The sequence below is a fragment of the Tenrec ecaudatus genome, chromosome 8 (assembly GCF_050624435.1).
Source record: "Tenrec ecaudatus isolate mTenEca1 chromosome 8, mTenEca1.hap1, whole genome shotgun sequence".
Taxonomy (NCBI): Eukaryota; Metazoa; Chordata; class Mammalia; order Afrosoricida; family Tenrecidae; genus Tenrec; species Tenrec ecaudatus.
Genome location: NC_134537.1, coordinates 37,380,075 through 37,401,878, shown reverse-complemented (window position 1 = coordinate 37,401,878; position 21,804 = coordinate 37,380,075). Strand labels below are relative to the sequence as shown.

Genomic DNA, 21,804 nt, shown 5'->3' with positions numbered 1-21,804 from the left:
CCCGAGCTTCACCACACCACTAGGCATCCTGGGTGACCCCGAGGTGGGTGAGTTTAGTAGCTAAGCAAAAGGTGGGGGCTTGAGTGCACCCTGGAGGTGCTTCAGAAGAAAGGCCTGGCAATGTTTCTCTAAAGCATCACCCACGAAGCACAGTTCCATTCTGACTCAGTGCTGACAGGTAGTTTGGTTTATGTTACCTGGTAAGATGGAAACATGTATTTCAAGAGCCTTGCTCCCGGGGCCAGAGAAGGCTTCTTTCCGGACTCCTTCCTTGGGCATCTCACGGCGGCCTGCGTGGTGGTGGAAGATATGAGGTGGGGCCATGGCTCCCTAGGTCTCTTCAGGCCTCTGGTCACCTCCTGTTCATGTGACTCCAGAGAAAAGCAGTCTCTCGCTGAAGCAAACCCAGGGGCCGTTGGACCGGAGGCATACCCTGCTGAACACAGCAGGGCGGACTTCCCGGAAGCAGCAATCATGGGAGTCAGATGCTAATCCCATGTTGGATGCTATTGCTGTGGTCATCGGGCTCAAGGGAGGGATGCGCTTGTTTGGTTTCCTTTCTGTTGATGAGGAGGAATAGTAAGACTCGGAGTTAATCAGTGTCTGAGAGGGAAGGGGATATAAAGAGCTATTAGAAATGAGTGGTGCAGTGGTTACTTGTTCAGCTGTGATCTCCAAGATCAGCAGCTCGCCACCACCAGCCTCTCCACAGGAGAAAGACAGGGCTTTCTACTCCCATAGATGGTTATAGTCTTGGAAACTCACAGGGGAAGTTCCACCCATCAACTTGATTGCAGTGAATAATATATATATGGTCATTTGGGAATAATTAAAATTACACTTTGGTGTTTCCTGTTTTGTAAAGTCAGACGAATTCTATTTAAGTAAGGGGTATTTAGGGTTTTCTTATTTTTTCCCCTTTGGGTGTTTAAGCAGGTGGCTTGCAACCTTCAATCATAATGACTAACTTGCTCATTAGGTGCTCACTCAGTGTCAGGTGCCGGCCTGGAAGACTGACCTGTATGTACTCATTTGATGCTCACAATGACCTGGATATGATTACCTCCATTTTACAGATAAGGAAATTGAGGCACAAACAGATTAAGAAACATGTCTAAGGTTACAGAGTCAGAAACTGAGGGGCCTGAAATTCCAGCCCCTGGAACTGGAGCCACTGCAAAGAAGAAAACTCACTGCCATCGAGTCGATGCCAACTCACACGACCCCCTAACAGGGCAGCGCAGAACTGCTCCTGTGTGTTTCCAAGACTCTAACTCTTCACAGGTGTCAGGAGCCTCGCCTTTCTCCTGAGGACCGGCTGGTGGCTTCAAACTGCTGACCTTGACATTGGCAGCTCAACACAAAACAACTATGCTGTCAGGTTAATGAAGGAGGTGGAGGGACCTGGAGGCCACACACCCCTAGAGGGGTGGGGACTACTGGGCCCCAGGTAGTGTTACATGTGGGGATGAGAGTCCACTGTCCAAAATTTGTCCTTTTAATGTGACAGTGCTTAATTTTAACATGTCCTTGTCATCACAGCAAACCCAAGCACAACCAGATGGCACTCCTGGGCTCCCGCGGGTTTCACTAGCGGATTTTCACAAGTAGATGGCTAGGCCTTTCTTCCTAGTTTGTCTGAGTTTGGAAGTCTGGATGAAACCTATTCAGTACTATGGCAACATGAGCTGGATTGCTCAACAAGCCAGATAAGCAGGTGTTTGCTTCTGCTTACTCAGTCAGTTCAATTTCACATTTACCCCCACTACATGAAGATTCTGCTTCTAGGTAAGGCCGGCATCTGTCTCTCTCCCAACCCCACAGCATCTTGCTACAGAATCGTAGCCACTTTTCCAACTTACAATCCCACAGGGATGGAGCCCCGGGTGCAAGGGGAGCCTGGGCTGCCTGGTGCAGACGCACCATTCTGTAGTAAATCGGTACACGGGCACGGATCAGCCCAGTCTCACCTCACCTGCTGCACGGAGCACCCCTGATAGTGGCCTACAGGTCTCCACTGACGTGCGCGCGCGCGCGTGTGTGTCTGAGGTGCATTAGCTGGGGATAAAGGTAAGCATTCGGCCACAGAAACACTACTACCTGCTGTCCCCAAATGTCAGCGATGAGTTCCCCCAAAAGAAGATTCCTGAGGGGTAAAGATGACCCGTCTGTAAGCTGTATCTCCAAGTTGTGACTTGTAGGTAGGTGGTGGCAGGTTTGTTTTAAATAATATTTAGCAAAAGACTTTAGCAAAAACCTTCCTTTAGGTAAAAAAACCTATTAGCCTGTGGCACCTCCAGGGTAAGACCCTCCTCTCTTTACAAGCTGGCACAGCCCAGGGCCTCCCCTGGAGGGTGGGGGCAGAGCCAGAGGCAGGGCCTGTGGGCAGTGAAACCTGTGCCTCCTGGTGCTCAACTCAGGAAGAGTTACACTTTAGGAATAGGCCTGGAGCTGCAGTGGTAACGTGTTAGGGCTGCTAACCGCAAGGTTGGCAGTTTGAGACTCTCAGCCGCTCCAAAGGAAAAAGACTAGGCTGCCTTTTCCTGTAAAGCGCGGCAGGCTCAGAACCCCGCCGGGCCCGCTCTGCCGTGTCTTGCAGGCTTGCTGTGAGTCGACCCCCCTCAATGGCAGCGAGAGAGCAGGCATCACGTCCTTATTGTATATGAACTGGAATCCACCCGCTCTCCTGTAGACTCTGACTCGAGGTGACCCCACGTGTATCAGAGGAGACGGAACCCCGAGGGTCTTCAGTGGTTGCGTTCTCACCAGGAGATCAGTGGCCCTTTCTTCCAAGGCACTGCAGGGTGGGCCCAACTTGCCAGCTTTCCTTGAGCAACTGTGCACCAGCACTCCCCAAATCGACCCCGGCCCGCTTCCATAGAACTGGTTCTGCTCCACAGGAACCATAGGCGAAGTTTCTGAGGCTCTGACTCTTTACCGGCACAGACAGCCTCTTCTTTCTCCCACGGTACATCTGGTGTGTTTGAACGTCCAGCCTTGAGGTTAGCAGCCCAATGCCTAACCCCCCAGCGCACCCTTTAAACCACCCAGGGACATATTTTTACATAGTATTTAATTTTTCCTCCCAATGCCATGGTCTTCTTTTATACTTGTCTTGTTCTCTTACGTCCACATCTGTTCTCCACCTGAACACAGAAAGTCCAGGAAAGGTGGGACGTGGTCCTGCCACCATCACTCACTTACAAGGTGGCTGAATAGGCCCCCAGTCACTCACTGTCAGATAGGAGTGAGACATTGGCCCCATCGATGTCACATGACTCTGTGAGGGGGTAAGAAGCCAAGCTACTGGAAAAGCAAACCCCTGCCTGCCCAGGGGCCACCCCTGCTGCCGCTCCTCCCCCAGATGTACTTCTGGCTCCCTGCCCATCGTCACCCACTGCGCTTATTAAAGTGCCTTCTCTGTTTTCTCCATTTTTGCTACGTGGCCTAGGAGATGCGTCCCGCAGCCTGGCTGCCCTGGTCTTGCCTCCTGCTCCTGGCCCCTGTGGTCCAGCCCTGCCCGGAGGGCTGTGACTGCATCGCCCAGGAGGTGTTCTGTTCAGATGAGGCGCTGCCCGCTGTGCCCCAGGACATCCCGCCCCACACCACCAGCATCCTTTTTCTGGAAACCTCCTTCTCCAGGGTGGGCACCAGGGCCTTTGGCGGCAGCCCCAACCTCACCAAGGTGGTCTTCCTCAACACCCAGCTCTCCCACTTCGGGCGGGAAGCCTTCAGGGGGCTGCCCAGGCTGGAGGACCTGGAAATCACCGGCAGTGCCTTCTCCAGCCTCAGCCCTTGCACCTTCTCTGGCCTGAGCTCTCTGGGCAAGCTCACCCTCAACTTCAACCTGCTGGAAGCGCTGCCCGAAGGCCTCTTCCAGCACATGCCCGCCCTGGACTCACTCCAGCTGCAGGGAAACCGGCTCCAGACGCTGCCCGCCAGGCTCTTCCAGCCGCTGGAACGTCTGACGACCCTGAACCTGGCTCAGAACCTGCTGACGCAGCTCCCCGAGGAGCTCTTCCACCCGCTGCTCCGCCTGCAGAGCCTGCGGCTCAGCGACAACGCGCTGGCCGGCCTCCCCGCTGGCGTGTTCGGCCGCCTGGGCCAGCTTCGGGAGCTCTTCTTGGGCGGCAATGCCCTCTCCCGGCTGCCCGCCGAGCTGTTCGCGCCACTGCGGCGCCTAGAGAAGCTCTGGCTGCAGAGGAACGCCATCGAGCACCTGCCGCTGTCCATCTTCTCCTCGCTGGGCAACCTGACCTTCCTGAGCCTGCAGGGCAACGCGCTGCGGACGCTGCCCGCCGGCCTCTTCGCCCAGACCCCGGGCTTGGCCGTGCTGTCCCTGTCGCACAACCGCCTGGAGACCATCGCCGAGGGCGCCTTTGCCAACCTGTCCAGCCTCAGCTCCCTGACGCTCTCGCACAATGCCCTCACCCACCTCCCGGCTGGTGTCTTCAGGGGCCTGGAGGAGCTGGTCCAGCTCTACCTGGGCAGTAACAACCTGACGGCCTTGCAGCCGGACCTCTTCCACAACCTGTCCAGGCTCGAGTTGCTCAGCCTCTCCAAGAACCTTCTGACCACGCTGCCGGAGGGCATCTTCGACACCAACTACAACCTCTTCAACGTCGCCCTGCACGGCAACCCCTGGCACTGTGACTGCCACCTGGCCTACCTCTTCAGCTGGCTGCACCAGTACAGCGACCGGCTCTTCAACATCCAGACCTACTGCGCCGGGCCTGCCTACTTGAAGGGCCAGGTGCTGCCCGCCCTGGAGGAGCAGCAGCTAGTGTGCCCTGTTGCCAGGGACCGCCTGGGCTTCCAGGCCCCGGGCCCGGACGAGCGGGAGCCGGGTGGCCACTGGGATCTGGTGGCAGAGGACAGGGTGGCCTGGGCCCGGAGCCGCTGCACCTACAGCAACCCTGAGGGCACTGTGGTGCTGGCCTGTGACGAAGCCCGGTGCCGCTGGCTGAACGTGCAGCTGTCCTCTCGGCAGGACTCGGGCACCCAGGGGCTGGCATACAATACCAGTCAGGCGTGGGATCTGAGGTCGAACTGCGGCACTATGCGGGTCACCGTGTCCATAGAGGCGGGGACAGGGAACCCCTAGGTGCCGGAGCTAGAGGCCTGGAAAGATGGGGTGGGGTCCAAGAGACATTGAGACCCATTTTTCAGATGCAAGGTCACGGCTCCAAAGGGAAGGAGGTGAGTGAGATGGAGCCTCCATCCCCAGTATTCTCTCCCTCCTTCCCTCCCTCCCTCCCCTCCTCTGACTTCCCAGACAGTGCCTAGGGGAGTCTGAGACTGTACTTTAGAAGGCACCCCTTCAAGCCCTATCTCTGGAGAATAAAGCAACATCTGGACCCCCACAGTGTGTTTCCCTTACTCTCCGCCCTCGGGCTCAGGGCCTGGCCAGAGAACCCCAGCTTCAAGCAGCCAGTTCAGAGCATCCAGGGTTCGGCGTGCCCCTGTTCTGGCCGTACAGAATGGCAGCCACAGCCTTTGATACCCACCTGCTGAATCTCTCTCTCTGTTCTTGGCAGCTTGGTTTTCATTGTCAAGGAGAAACACAATGGGTGGCAGAAGCAGAGCTATCAGGAAGATTAGGGGCAGGAGTTAACACCCATCTGTGGGGGCATCATCTCTGGAAATGAAGATGGGAAGGTACCTGGGGCATGAGGCCTGCCAAGGACTGAGAGGGTTGTGGCAAGGGCCAGGGCCTGTCCTCGAACCAGACGACTACTCCCTGGGAGGGAAAAGATGCCTCTAAGGAGACAGGAAAGCATGACCTCCTATCTTCATCTCTGCTGGGGCCCTTTTTAAAAAACAGCGAAGTGCAAATTAATTAAGCTCTGGTGTAGGTATTGGGCTGTGAATGGCCAGGTCAGCTGTTTGAAACCACCAGCCGCCCCTCAGGAGAAAGACAGAGAGTGACAGGCTTGGAAACCTGCAGAGGCAGTTCTAAATTGTCCGACTGTGTGGCTATGCATCAGCATCAGGTTCAATGGCAGTGAGTTTGGTTTTCAGATGATGGGAGGTAGCCTCTGCCCCTGACAGGCTCACCCAAGGAACAAGACTCTCCCTCAGTCACGGCAGGTTGGTGTCGAGCAGCGGTTCTCAACCTGTGGGTCCGACGACCCCTCTGGGGGTCAAACGGCCCTTTCAGAGGGGTCACCCGATTCATAACCGTAGCAAAATGACAGTTATGAAGTAGTAATGAAAATAACTTTATGGTTGGGGGTCATCACAACATAAGGAACTGTATTAAAAGGTCACGGCATTAGGAAGGTTGAGAACCACTGGTTTAGAGGTAGCCCTGGCCAGATTCTTTCAAGGCAGGGAAACTGCCTTTGCAGAAAGGTGGGATCTTGGGGTGGTTGAGGCTCCTGGACCAGGGCGCCCAGGGCAGGGGTCTTTGACTCGTTGAGCCCTAGCCAAGTACCATTAGCTAGTGGGTTTCCATTGGGAGTGGTGTCCACAATCCCAGGAAGAGGAGTCCCCAGCTGGGGCAAATGGTTACACATTTGACTATTAAGAGAGGCCATGGTGGTGCAGAGAGTTAAGTGCTCAGGCACTAACTGAAAGACCGATGGTTCAAAGATACCCAGAGGTACCTCAGAAGACAGGCCTAGCAATCTGCTTCTGAAAGATCACAGCTCTGAAAACCCCACAGCGCAGTTCTTGCTGTGCGCATGGGACACCATGCGTTAGAACAGACTCAGTGGAAACGGTTGTTCTTCGAGTCTGAGTAAGCACCGAGGAGGAACTTCCCAAATACCCATCCAACAAAAGCCTGCCTGAATGACCACTCGGTCCACAGCACCAGGCGTCCACTGGAAAAAGAGCATCTAACAGATGCTTCCCTCATGATATTTTTTTAACCCCAAACACAACTCTTCGTTCAATTCAAACACAATGGTTTCTCCCTGTACCCGGGGGTGCTACAGCTCAGGTCAAGGCGGGCCAGCGGCTGTGTGGTTTGGCAATCCTCTCCAAGATGGTTCAATAGGACCGAATGACCTGTAGGGCAGGGTCACCAGATGTATCTGGTAAACATATAAATATTGCACTGGGCAGGCCTACACTCTCAAATGAGTCATTGTGTATCTAAAATTCAAAGTTCACCAGCATCTTTCATCCTATCTGGGGATGGGGTCTGGATGCGGGAGGTGTTCTCCTGGGGTTAAATCTGCAGCTGGAAGGACCAGACTCAGGGACACCATTGGGACCTTGTGGGAGGAGCTGAGTGGAAGCAGGAGGCACCTAGCACCCAAAGAGCTGAGCTGGGTGAATGGGCCTGCCCCTGCCTGCAGCCTGCCACCTTGTGGACAGCTCCTGGGAGCACAGCAGTAAAACTTCCCATAGGCTTTGGGGTGGAGACCAGGAGACCCAGTCTTGCTCTTCCTTCACATAAGGTCTTGGGTCGGTTGTGGCTGTCCTCTGGCCGTCTGTTTCCTCACCTAGGCAACAAACAGAGGTTAGTTGTCAGTGCTGACTGAATCCTAAGGTCTCCTGGAAAGCTGAAAAACAGCCAACCCAAACCACATACACCAGTAGTTCGGGGGAGGGGGGGTGGGCGGTGCTAGACCTTCTTAATTTTTAACAATATTATCATACTTGATGTTCTCGGTTGATTTCATGTATTTGGAGAAACACCCTGGGGCCTGCTACCTTGCTTTAAAAAACAAAAACAAAAAAACAAAAACAGAATAAACCCTTCTCCCTGCCATGAAGTCCAGGCTGACTCCTAGTCACCCTGTAGGGCAGGGTAGACCTGCTCCAATTGGTTTCTAAAGCTGTGAATCTTTCCAGGAGCGGAAAACCTCATCATTTCCCCCCAGAGCGGCTGTTGGGTTCAAACCGCTGACCTTATGCTTAGCAGCCCAGCATGTAACCCACTGTGCCACTAGGGACCCTTGTCTTGCAGAATGAAGATGGCTAAATAATTTCAGTGCACTTCTTCCAGGAAGATGTAATCCTGCAGGGCACTTTGGATGTGCTGTTTCTATTCTTCACGGATTCCTGCCACTTGTCGGCAATGCAGCCTTGGGCAAGCTACCTAACCTCTCTGTGCCTCAGTTTCCCCAATCATTCTATCACTCTGGAGCATAACAGCAGGCATTACTGGTGAAGAGACAACTAGTGCGAACTGGTAACAGATCTAAAACCGTGGAAAAGGGGCCAGTGAAACCCCGTGGATTACATGCACTTGATCTTATTGTCCACAGGGTCACCCCGAATCCTCTTCACTTTAACGACAGCTTGCAACAACCAAAAATAATGCCACAGGTTAAGTTCTCGAATGCTTTAATCCTTCGGTATCATTTCTTCTGTTTCTATATAAGAAGTATGTGTCGGGGCCTGGGATTTTAAGTATAGGGTCCAGTCCCACAGTTGAACTGTGGTCCTTAGGAGCGACCTGTGCAATTATAGGGAAAAAAGGAGCCAGAAAAACAGGACACAGAGGACTGATCCCCAATATCGGGGAAGAATATCGAGTTTATTCAACAATATGGTTTCATAGTCATGGGGCTTGCAAGCCCCTTGTAAGTACTTACAGTGAAGTGGGCGATGTGTTCGTCTCGCCTATCCTAAGCTCTTTAGGGCAACACTACGAGGGACGTGTCTGGCAAACGAGAAGCCATTGCCCTTTGAGAATGAAAGACGAAGGCAGCGGGTGTTCTTGGCCCTAGGGCGCCTGTAACTGTGCAGGAGAAGCGGGTCATCCTTCCTGGAGAGCACGTGCGTTGAGCACCATCCATGCGCTTGGGACTGTGCAGGTGTTCCTTCCGAGTAGTGCTGGTCTTCCAAGCCCTGCGGTTACAAGTGCAGAGATGGGGCCGCTTCCACTTCCTCCCCGGCCTCAGTTTCCCACAGGTAAGTACCCACCAATTGCTGGGCCATCGCAATGACTTTTCTCTGTGAATGTTGTGAAGTGGTGCAGGGCCCGGTGGTGGATCTCTGTTGTAAACAGGAGCACTCTACTGATTTGCTGGCAATCTAACGACATCAACAGCATTGTTTTGTTTCCAGGACAACGTGAAAGCTTCTTTTTACAGATCAAAATTATATCTGGGGTGGGGGGGGGGGTGATTGAAAATAGGATTTACCAAATGATTCGGTACTAAGAAGTGGATATTAAAGAGTTGGATGGTCCTGTAAAAGAGGAGACCGTTTCATAGTAGTCCAAACGTAAAATCTCTCTCCCGGAACCCCTTGTTCCTCTTTTTGCTTCCAGTTTGCTTCCACCACCCGCGCGGGCCGGAGCAGCCCGCAATCCCACTGACATTACTCGCAAGCAAGCAGGCAAGCTCGCCATGGGTCGCTCCCAGCCTGGCCTCGGGGCGCCACCCCCGGGCGTCCAGAGCTGGGAAATTTGGCTCGTGTGGCCGCCCGCCTGCAACGGTGACCCAGCTAGCAGGTTGGCGGAGCCAGGGGGTCGCCAGGGATCAATGCCGGCCCGCCAGTCTCCCCGCACCCAGGGTGCTGCGAGCCACGCTTTCCTCCGCATGAATCAGAAGCAGGGTCCCACAAAGGGACCATGGAGACCCGTGGCGGTGGAGGCACTTCCCGGCGACCCTGGCCCTTTGCGCAGCCCGGGCGGGGTGCAGGCCCACTCGGCCAACGCCACCGTGTGGTATTCCTAAGGGATGGTGTTCCTCTAAGTTTATGCCTTCTTTGCAGGGAAAGGATCACGCTGATCTACATATAATCCCCTCCCTGGGGGACGGGCAACAGAAAAGTGGGTGAAGGGAGACATCGGATAGTGCAAGACATGAAAAAAATAATAACAATTTATAGATTATCAAGGGTTCATGAGGGAGGGAAGCAGGGGAAAAATGAGGAGCTGATACCAAGGCTCAAATAGAAAATGTTTTTGAGACTCATGATGGCAACAAATGTACAAATGTGCTTGACACAATGGATGGATGTCTGGATTGTGATAACAGTGTCCGAGCCCCCAAAAAATGATTTTTAAAAAAGAGGATTGTAGGAAGGCTTATTAACCACCTGAGATGTGCAGGTGACACACCTTGTTTGCTGAAAAGTGAGGGGGCACTTGCTGATGAAGATGAAGAATTGCAGTAGAACTTCATGGAGAGAAGCCCAAAGTACTCCCAAATGGACCAATAGGTAACATCATAATACATGGGGAAAGGTTGACATCGCCAAGGATTTCGTCTCACTTGAATCCACAATCAATGCTCCTGGAATCAGTAGCCCAGAGATCAAAAGGCACATTTCATTTGAGACATCTGCTGCACGAGGAGACCTTTTTGAAGTGTTGAAAAACAAGGATGTGACTTTGGGGACCGGGGTGCACCTGACCCAGGCCATGGAGTTTCAATGGCCTCGTATGCATACGAAAGTTGGGCGTTGACTCAGGAAGAGCAAGAAGAATGGGGGCATTTGAATTAAGGTGCTGGCAAAGAATGTTGAAAGAACCAACACATCTGTCTTCCAAGAAGTACAACCAGAATCTCCTTAGTAGCAAGAATGGCGAGACCTTGTCTTATCTACCTTGGACATGTGGTCAGGAGAGACCCGTCTCTAGAGAAGGACATCAGGCTTGACAGGGGCAGTGAAAAAGAGGAAGCTTCGGAAAGAGGCAGATTGACACAGTGGCTGCTTGTGAGAACAGCGCAGGACCGGGCAGTGCTTGGTTCTGCTGTACATAGGGTCACTGTTGGTCAGCACTGACTCGATGGTACCTCACAACAACAACATAAGTATGGGGGTTAGGATTACAGCACATATTTTGAGGGGGCACAAACCTTAGCCCTAGTTGCAAATGTCAATTATAAACCCAAAGCAACTTCTCCTGCATGTATCTTTTGTTCATATAAAGAGGTAACAGCATGTGACTTCATCACTATGGCTTCTGGGAAGATCTTCCCGAAGCATTTACACATGGGAATGATGGTTATGTTATTGTAAATGACCTTGTAGATCTCATTTGAAGCCCGGCTTTTATCCTTAAGTTCTCTGTGTTGGCCCGTTGTATTTCTGGATTCAGAAGGGAGGTCGGGACAGATCTGCTGTAAGAAGGGGCGTGGAGGTTCAGGGTGAGCTGGGTCCTGCCAAGGGACGGCAGCAGGAGGCTGCTCCTGGTCTTTGTGATGGGAAGCCTGGCCGCCCTCTGCTGGTACTTGTTCCTTCTTCAGTGGAGGTCCCGGGCTTGCCTGTGGCTCCCCATCCCACACCATGAGTGCACCGCTCATGCCTACTTTACCAGAGAGGCTCTGGAAGGAGAGCGCCGGGATGCAAGTCACCCTTGGAGGGAAAGAAAAGTTCCAGGAAATAGCTCACTGCTATCAGTTCTCCCTGGAGCTTGCTCTGTGATGGTGAACAAGTCACTTCCTCCCTCTGGGCCTTCATCTGGTAACCAGGGGCTGATGTAACCAGTATTTTAGTCTGGTAAATGCAATGGGCCCCCTGCTTGCCACGTATAGTGCATTTCTAGCATCGCACTTAGTCTGGGGGCTGGTGGGTACCACTTTCCAGGGAGACAGAGCCAGAGGCTCAACCCTCAGACTCCAGGGCAGTCAGAGTCTGTGTACACCATCTGACCACAGCCTTCTCCTCACACGCAGGTGGGAATACTAAATCCTCTAGCCCTGGATGTGATCCTGTGGCAGTCACCTAATCTGGTGTCCATTTAAGGATTAAGAGTGTAAGGGTGGAGTCTAGACTGACAATCTGGAGATAGCCAATGAGACTTCTGTGTGGGCATGGCCTTCTCCTGAGAATTAAGGGAAATCTGGAGGTGGAAGACACCTCTCTCTCTCTGCTACTCTCTGGGAGACATTGAAGAAGACAAGTCACAGGGATGCAGCCAGACCTCAGAAGCTGGAGAAGCCACAGAGGGACCCCTGCCAGCCCTGAGATGTTTCCAATGACACTGGATCCAAAGACTTTCTACCCACTGACCTGTGATCTTCTGCATTCGGCGTCATTGCCTGTGTTTCGTGAGGACTTTATAGATTGATATCGGAAATATGGACTAATATCGGCCTTATGAACTTGATCTGGACTGGGTTGGGATGTTTTCGCAGTGTTCAATTGCTCACGTATATAAATCTCTTTCTTATACACATATGTGTGTCCATGGATTTGTTTCTCTAGTCTACCCGGACTAACACAGCTCCTGTTTAGAAATAGCTTTTTCTTTGTTGTGTTAATGAGGTCCCGAGCAGGAGTAGCGTGGTGGATGATTACACGTTGGGCTGTTAGCTGCAAGGTCAGCAGCACTGGAAACCACCAGTCATTCTGCGGGAGAAAGACTAAGCTCTCTTTTCTGTAAAGGGATACCATCTTGGAACCCCCTGGGAGTAGTCTACTGGGTCTTCTAGGGTGGCCATGAGCCAAAACCAACTTGATGGCAGTGAGTTTGGTTTGGGGTTAGTATCAGTATAGGTTGTGTCCTAAGCCACAACTGCTGAGTTTGTTTTAAGGTACAAAACAGACCTCAATCTCACATTTGGCTTAAGGAGGACATTTATTAAGTCTTCAGTGGGAGAGAGGCAAGACAGAGATAAAGATACATCATGCGGATGAGGGAGACCTTTGGCACAAGGCCAAAATGGTGTCCAAGGATTTAGACGGGATGCTAGTTAAACTAGGCCTGGAACACTGGAAATTGCCAAAAAATCACGACTGGTGACAGAGCAATGCATCGCAGTTTCAGTAGGTGAGAAGCGGGACTGGGACACACCCACTATGGTAGATTGAAGAGCTCACAAGATTGGCCCAGGGCCTTCTGGTTCAAGCAGTCAGGACATGATGGGTGGGGCAGGACTCAGAACTGTGACCCTTTACGTATTTTGCACATCTTGTCAGGAGAGACCAGTTTCTGGAAAAAAACGTCATGATTGGTAAAATAGAGGGTTAGCAAAAAAGAGGAAGAAAGACCCTAGATATGATGGATGGACTCAGGGGCTGCAGCGCTGGGCTCAGATATAGCAATGACAAGGGTGGCCCAGGGCCAGGCAGTGTTTTGTTCTGCTGTACATGGGGGTTCTAAGAGTCATAATTCACTCAGTGACACCTACCAATGTAGCAGTAACAATAGCATGTAACAATGTAGCAGCAATATGTATGAGTATACAATTCAGTGTAAGTGAAAAAGAGGCATTGCTTTTAAGTTGATTTTTAAAAAACAGTTTATTGGGAGCTCATACAACTCTTATCACAATCCAGACATCCATCCATTGTGTCAAGCACACTTGCACATTTGTTGCCATTATCATTTTTAAAACATTTTCTTTCTATTTGCGTCCTTGGTATCAGCTTCTCATTTCCTCCCTCCCTCTCCCATCCTTCCTCCCTCGTAAACCCTGGATAATTTATAAATTAGTATTTTTTCATGTCTTACACTGACCGATGTCTCCCTTCACCCACTTTTCTGTTGTCTGTCCCCAGGGAGGGGTTATAAATAGATCACTGTGATCAGTTCTCCCTTTCTCTCTCTCCCTTCTACCCCTCCCCCCAACTTTCCCTTACCTTTCTAGTATCGCTACTCTCATTATTGGTCCTGAGGGTTTTATCTGTCCTGGATTCCCTGTGTTTCCAGCTATTATCTGTACCAGTGTACATCCTCTGGTCTAGCTGGATTTATAGTATATAATTGGGATCATGATAGTGTGGGGGAGGAAGCATTAAAGAACTAGAGGAATGTTTTATGTTTCATCGCTGCTATACTGCACCCTGACTGGCTCATCTCCTCCCCATGACCCTTCTGTAAGGGGATGTCCAGTTGTCTATAGATGTGCTTTGGGTCTCCACTCTGCAAACCCTCTCATTCACAATGGTATGATGTTTTTGTTCTGGGTATTTCATGTCTGATACCTGATCCCATCGACACCTCATGATCACACAGGCTGGTGTGCTTCTCCCATGTGGGCTTTGTTGCTTCTCAGCTAGATTGCCGCTTGTTTATCTTCAAGCCTTTAAGATCCCAGACACTCTTTTGATAGCTGGGCACCATCAACTTTCTTCACCACATTTCCTTATGCACCCACTTTGTCTTCAGTGAGTGTGTTGATCATGGGATGCCAGCTTAACAGAACAAAGTGTTCTTGCATTGAAGGAGTGCTTGAGTAGAGGCCCAATGTCCATCTGCTATCTTAAAACTAAACCTATATGCACATAGATCTATTTCCCCATCGTCATATATAAATATGTTTACATATGTACATACCTGTATTTAGACCTCTATAAATACCCTTTGCCTCCTAGTTCTTTCCTCTATTTCCTTTTAATTTCTTCTTGTCCCACTATCATGTTCAGTCTTCATTTGGGTTTTAGTAATTCCTCTCGGTTACATTGCCCTTGATCAAGGCCTCCTACACCCACCTTACCATTGATTTTATATCACTTGCTGTTCCCTTGTCTCTGGGTTTGTTAACACCACTTCCTTTCCCCCACCTACCCCATGTCCCCCTTCGGAACCGTCAATCTCATTTTCTCCTCCAGATTGTTTTCCCACCTATCTTATCTAGCTAAACCTGCAGAGATAATAATATGCACACAAAAAAACAAAGCAACAAAACAACAACAACATAAATCGAACAACAGAAAAATGAAAAGCCTATAAATAGTTCAAGGTCAGTTTGTTGATCTTTAGGAGTGTTTTATGGTCGAGTCTGATGGGGTGCCACATCCTGATCCCAAAGTCTGTTTGGTATTCCTTGGGGACTTTGTTGCTCTGCTCCCCTTGCTGTTCTGTTGCATGTCCTTAGTGTTTCTCCTCGGTGTGGTGGGGACAGATAGGGTGCAATTCCTGCACTGTGTCTCCCGTGTTGTGTTCCATAGCGCTTTGGGTCAGTGAGAGGCATCATGTTTCCTAGTGGGGCAGGCCCTTTGGTCTTCTCTGTGCATTGGCTGCTCTGAGCAGGAATATTGTCCTCAGGGCTTGGTGGGCCAGGATGTGCTCCACTCTCCCTCTTCCTTCATTTGCTCCTGTGTGCTCTGATGAGACATGTCCCACTCCCTGTAGCTTCAGTGCTGCCTTCTAAAGTGAGTTCTTCTGTGGGGAGGGCAACTGTCCACGTAGTTGGGATTGGTGGCTTTTCAATTTTTAACTAAAAAACATTTACATAAACTTGTTACATGAAAATATGTGCTCTGTGGTAATTACATCATCTGTTGTCATTTTGAGACTTAAGAGCGAAGGGATGGAGTTTAGCCTGTCAACCAGGTTGCAGTTTGATAACCTCTTTTGGAAGTGCTAAGGAGATAAATAGCTCACTGGAGGCAGGACACATACTTCTTCCCTGCAAGACATTCCTTCTGAGAAGACACAGAGAGCTATGCTAGAGCCCTGGGACTGAAGAAGCCATGTGGTGACCCCTACCAGTGCTGAGATGCTGCTACTGACACTGGATCAGCAAGACTTTCCACCCACTGGCCTGTGATCTTCCTGCATTTGGTGTCAATGCCTGTGTTACGTGAATCTGAAGAGGAATTTATAGATTGGTTTCAGACATATGGGCTAATATCAGACTTATGGACTTGATATAGCCTGGGCTGGAGATATTTTATCAATATTCAATTGTTCTTGTATATAAAGCTCTTCTTATACACATCTGAGTGTCTCCCTGGATTTGTTTCTCCAGTCTACTCAGACTAACACATGCTCCAATAATTAAATTGGCTACAAGTTAGCTTAAAGCAAAGAGTTCGTAGATTAATCCTAAGTGCAAAGCACTGGTAGAAATTTGAATGTTTTACCTAAAATAGAGATGAACTTATAACCTATGCTGTGTGGCAATTTGCTCACTAACAACAAGAAAATTAATTTCTAAGTAATCTCTTACTAAAAATGTATTTCCTTTATATGTTCTATATATTTTATGTATATCATATATATTCCCATATAGGATTATTGAATGTTGAACTTATAACTATTTTTTAAAAAGAGCTATGCGATCTCACTCCTGTTCATTAAGGACACACCCAGGCAAGCCTTTAGGGAAGGCTGCCCTCCTGGGGCTGACTGGGGAGGGGGAAGATCATCTTTCCGATGCACTCTGCCTGAGGGCAGGATGGTTCTCAGTGCAAGGGTTTCAGTGGGGACCCTGACAATGGAGTTTGGGTTTTCACTTTCTTCCATAGCCTTCTTCAAACAGGGTGCTCCGAACTGAAGCTCGAATATATCTATGAAAAGAGCAGAGTGGATGCCGAAGGGAGCAAGGGGTGGGTGAAGACAGACCCACAAAAGGACTGACAAGGCACGGGGAACTCGGGCAAGGGCTACCTGCGCTGGAAGAGAGCTTTCCTGAGAGTCAGAGCCCAGCATTTAGACTTCTAGACTCAACATGGGGGAGTCATGGTCTTTGTGTTACAGCGACATAAAGAAATCAAGACACTCTTCCCTCTGAGCTGCCTCTGCCCCCTCCCTGCCCACTGGTTGCATCCAGTGCTGTCACCTTACCCCCTCCTGGTGCAGCCCTGCCTTCCCTGGTGGCTCAGACTGTCCAAAAACCCTCTTTCTGACATTCCTAGCTGACCTTGAGCAAGTGCGCAGCACTTGTGTGGAACTGAGAGCAGTGGGTTAGCCTTTGTTTCTTGTTTCTGGAAAGAGCTCTCAGAACCCGGCAGCAATCCAAGTTCCTCTTTGTTGTCTAAACTAGCCAGGCAACACTTAAGCACATGCAAATGAAGAGGGCTCCTTCTTGATGCAAAACGCAGAAAATTAGGGTGACGTGTTGGAGCCATTCATGCATATTCATTGACTCATGCATATGTATTAAGGTTCTAGTTTTACATACACACACATTAAGGTCCCAATGGCTGAATCTCTGAATGTTGGAGCTCTCTTTTTGAGGCTTCCTAATTGCTTGGTGACACTGTTGACTAAGTGTTGGATTGCTAACCCTAAGGTCAGCAGTTCAAACCCATTGGCCACTCCACAGGGGAAAGTTGAACCTCAGAAACCATATGTCGGATCCCTATGAGTCAGAATTGACTGGGCACCCGTGGGTTTGTTTTTTAGTTTTAGTTGCTTACTGAGTACTCTTTCTGGCCTTTGATTCTGTAGGAAGGTACTGAGGGTTAGGCGAAAGACCATCACATCTGGAAGCAAACTCTTTGATGCATTGTATTGTGGGATACAAAGTCAAAAAAGGCATCTAACCTAAAGGGCCATGGCTGAGCTAATTCTAAGGCCCCACTTTGGACATGTTGTCAGGAGAGACCAATCCCTGGGAAAGGGCCTCATGCTTGCTAAAGTAGAGGGGCAGCAAAAAAGAGGAAGGCCCTCAAGGAGGGTGATGGACAAGAAGACCCAGTGAGTTCTGGGAGAACATCAAGAACATCATACGTGAAGAAAGCGAAAGATCATCGAAAGGAAGAAGATGTGAAAATGGACGCCAGAAGAGACTCTGAAACTTGCTGTCCATCACAGAGTCACTAAGGAAAATGGAAGAAATGACAAAATAAAAGAACAGAAGATTTCAAAGGGCAGCTCAGTAAGACAAAGTAAAATATTATATTAAATAATGCAAAGACCTAGAGCTAGGAAACCAAAAAGGAAGAGCGTGCTCAGCATATCTCAAACTGAAAGAGCTAAAGAAAAATTCAAACCCCAAGTTGCAATATTGAGAGATTCTATAGACAAAGCACTGAATAATGCAGGAGGCATCCAAAGACTATAGAAAGAACATACAGTCGCTATACCAAAAAGAACCAGTCCGACCCACATTGCAAGAGGTAGCGTGTGATCAACAACTGATGGCTGCATATGATCAAGAACCAGTGGGACTGAAGGAAAAAGTCTAAGCTGCACTGAAAGTATTAGCCAAAAGCAAGGTTCCAGGAATCGACAAAATACCTGTTGAAATGTTTCAACAAGCTAATGAAAAACTGGAAGCACTTACTTGTCTATGCCAGGAGATGTGGAATTCAGCTACTTGACCAACTAACTGGTTGGAAGAGATCCGTATTTGTACCCATCTCAAAGAACGATAACCCAACAGAACACTGCAATTATAGAACAATATCACTGATATCACATGCAAGTAAAACTTTGCTGAAGATCATGCAACAATGGTTGCAGCAGTACACGGACAAGGAGCTCAGAACATTCAGGCTGAATTCAGAAGAGGAGGCGGAACCAAAGCTAGCATTGTTGATGTCAGATGAATCTTGGCTCAAAGCAAAGAATACCAGAAAGAGGCTTCCTTGTGTTTCGTTGACTGAGTAAAGGCATTAGACTGTGTGGATCATAGCAGATCATGAATAGCCTTGAGCAAAGTGGACATTCCAGAACACTTCACTGGGCTCTTGCAGGATCTATTCATGGATCCAGAGGTAGGTGTGTGGACAGAATAAGGGAACACTGCACGGTTTCAGACCAGACAAGGTGCATGTCAGTGTTGTATCCTCTCGCCATACGTATTCAATGTGTATGCTGAGCGCATAATCTGAGAAATTAATTGGATTATATGAAGAAGAATTCAGCATCTGAATTAGAGGAAAGCTTATTAACAAGCTGATGTATGCAGACAAGACAACCTCACTTGCTGAAAGCGAGGAGGACCTGAAGCACTTGCCGATGAATATCGAGGACTGCAGCCTTCAGTGTGCATTCCAGCTCAATGTAAGGAAGACCACAATTCTCACAGCAAGACCAGTAGGTAACATCATGATAAATGGAAACAAGCGAAGTTGCCAAGGAATTAACCTTGCTTGGGTGCTCAATCGATGCTCATGGCAGCAGCAGTCAAGAGATCAAAGGATGCATTGCACTGGGTGAATCTGCTGCACCAGACCTCTTTAAAGTGTTGAAGAGTGAGGATGCTATTTTGAGGTCTTAGGTGCATCTGACCCAAGCCATGGTGTTTTCCTTTGCCTCATGTGCAGGTGAAAGTTGGACAGGGACTAGGGAAGACTGACGAAAAATTGATGCATTTTAATCATGGTGCTGGCAAAGAATATTGAAAGTCCCATGGACTGCCAAAAGCACGAACAAATCTGTCTTGGAAGTCCGACCAGAATTTCCTTAGAAGATGGTGCGACTTCATTGCACATATTTGAGACGTGTTGTCAGGAGAGACCCGTCCCTGGGAAAGGACATCATGCTGGGTAGAGCAGAGGGGCAGCTCCAAAGAGGCACGTCCTGGACAAGATGCATGGACACGGGCTTAAGCATGAGAACAATCGTGAATCGGTGGCAGGACTGCCTGGTGTCTTGTTCTGGTGGGCAGGTGGTTGCTGTGAAGGGGAAATGACCCAGTAGCGGCGACTGTGGAGTCTCATGCGTGGGAACCAACTCAGAGGTACTAACAACCAGAACAAATGGCCACAAACTCTTAACTATCACAGTAGCACAAACAATTTGTTCTCTACTGTTGACCTAAGGTTAGTAGTTTGAACGCCCCAAGCGAAAGAACAGCCTGGCTGTCTGCTCTGGTACATGCGTGACAACTATGCCATCTGGGCATTAAAGACTACCTCCCCATCCCTGCCAAGGCTGTCCAACCCCGTGGGTTGGACAGAGGATCTTCCACACAGTGTGCAGCCATCCTGGGATGGGGAGTGAGGCTGGAGCCACCCTGGATGCGCTGGCTGCCCTGCGGGCTCATCCCCCAGGGCAGCACTCTTGCCGCCCACTACCCGACTCTGGTGGGTGATCTTGGTGGTGACCCCACACACTATAGCAACCAGCACCAGGGGCCCCATGGACCAGGACGTATTCTCCATGGCTGCCCTGCGTCTCTCAGGCCCTGGCTCCTTAGCCACAGGTCCTTTTCAAAGGGGCTGGAGGCAGCCATTGCCTCATCTCCTTCCCGAGGCAGGGGGATGGACGGAGAGACTTGTGGAGAGCTTTCCCTGTGAAGACTCATTATTAACGCCAAGTGGTGTGCCCGTCAAACATGCGCTGGACCCCTAGTTCCTACTTATCCATGTCGATGTGATTCTGTTTGAGAATGGGGGTCTTTCTCAGCATAGCAATGAGGCCATCCATGCAGGGGTGCCCCAAACTAACCACTGAGCTATAAACAGGGCAGATTGGACCCAGAGATATACCAATGGGGAGGGGAAGGGCACGGGTGCCCCATGGAGGTCAGCTAGGAATCCAGAATGCCAGCGAGGGGCCGTGGGAGCTGAAAAGACAAGGCTAAAGATACTCCTTCTCCCAGGCACCGCTGCCTGTGCCAGCACCCAGCGCCCCCTTCCACGGGCATTTCTGAGACCCCATGGCATTCTCCGGGGAGGGGACTCTGGGCAACCAAGGGCACTTGAGTGTCCGTGAGCCCTGGAGGAAGTGGCTATGTTCAAAGGATTAACAACTTTCAACCAAAGAAAGAAAGGGCAAGCGGGTAGGGGTCGAGGGGTGAGTGGGATGGTGCCCTCAAGCCCCCCCCCCAGGCTGCATCTTGTGCCAGTTTCACAAGGGACCATGGGCATCATTGACACGTCCCAGCCCAGCAGGGCTCCTAGTGAGGTGTGGTGGAGTGGGGGCCAATGCTGGAAGCCCAGGGTTTAGGGATGGTTTTCTAATTAAATTGATCCTAATGAGGGTGGGAGGTTGGGGGGTGGGGCGGTGGGGCACTGCAGCTGGTTGCTTTCCTGCGTGCCACGCCATTCTCCTCTAAGGAGGGCCCAAAGGCACCCTCTCAGGGTAGTGTGCTGGGCACCTGTGTGGCACTTGAAGACAACCTCAGCTGAACCTGCCCATGAGGCCATGCTTCAAGATCAACCTCTGGGCCTGGGAGAGACTGCTGCTTTACCAGAGAGACAGCACGGGGAGGACAGGGCCGACACAGGCCAGGAAAGGACTGGGAGTCACAGATCTCCAGGCATAGTGAGGGGGATACTCAGATCCCATCATTCCTAGGGGAAGGAGTGAGAGACGTGTTGACCTCCTGGCTCATGGCTGCCTTTCCCTGCCCCCTTGTGTGGCCGGCACACATGTTGCCACTCCCAGGACCCCCAAACATTGCCATGCCAGCACCCTCCTGGAGCAGGAATGCCCACATGGCCCCAGTTCTACCTGAGGGGGATGGGTTTTTATCTTGTCTTTGTCCTGTCAAGATTCAATAAAGGGGTTGCTATAAGATATACTTGAATGTTGGGGGGGGAGGGCGGAGTTAGCTCCTGGGCCAGAGATACGGTTATCATTCCATGAGAAGAACATTGACAAAAACTCTAGGTGGTTTAATTCAACTGTAGAGTGGAGTCATATGAGCCCACAGCTAAACTCTGAAAGGTTGGCGGTTCAAACTGGCCAGAGAGGCACCTCTGCAGAAAGGCCTGGTGATCTCCTTTTGGGAAGTCGGCACTGGCTACCCCCGGAGCACAGTCAGCCTCCTAGGACACGCATGGGACCCCAGGAGTGGTTTTGCTGTGGTCTGGGTGGAACCCTATGACCATTTTATTTAGGTAAATTCCCTCACAGAGAAGGAGAAGCTAAGGTCATTCAGATGGGTGGTTTCTAGGGCGGTGAGGTGGCTGAGACAAATAAGGCTTAAGAACAAACTGCAGGAATCACATGGCTGCCACTTGATGCCGCATGAGAGAAGGGCACCATGCTTGGTAAAGCAGAGGGACAGAAAACCCTGGGCAAGGTGGATGGACACCGTGGCTGGAACAGGGGCCTCACACATGACAATTGTGAGATGGCTCAGGACTGGGCAGTGTTTCGTTCAGAGGGTCACTGTGTTAGTCTGGGTACTTTAGAGAAACAAATCCACAGAAACTCATGTATAAGAGAGAGTTTTATATAAAGGTTAAGTGCACATCAAGAAAACATCCCAACCCAGTGCCGCCCAAGCCCACAAGTCCAACATTAACCCATATGTCCAA

General features: G+C 50.4%; 1 protein-coding gene across 1 annotated transcript; it reads left to right on the top strand.

The window, feature by feature from the left end:
- The first annotated feature begins 3,454 nt into the window (after positions 1 to 3,454).
- Positions 3,455 to 5,104, top strand: CPN2 (carboxypeptidase N subunit 2). Its single transcript, XM_075557153.1, has one exon. It carries the CDS (start codon positions 3,455 to 3,457, stop codon positions 5,102 to 5,104), a length of 1,650 nt encoding a protein of 549 aa, XP_075413268.1.
- The last annotated feature ends 16,700 nt before the right edge of the window (positions 5,105 to 21,804 follow it).

Coding starts and splice junctions, on each gene's coding strand:
- CPN2 (XM_075557153.1), top strand. CDS start 3,455: ATGCGTCCCGCAGCCTGGCTGCCCTGGTCTTGCCTCCTGCTCCTGGCC.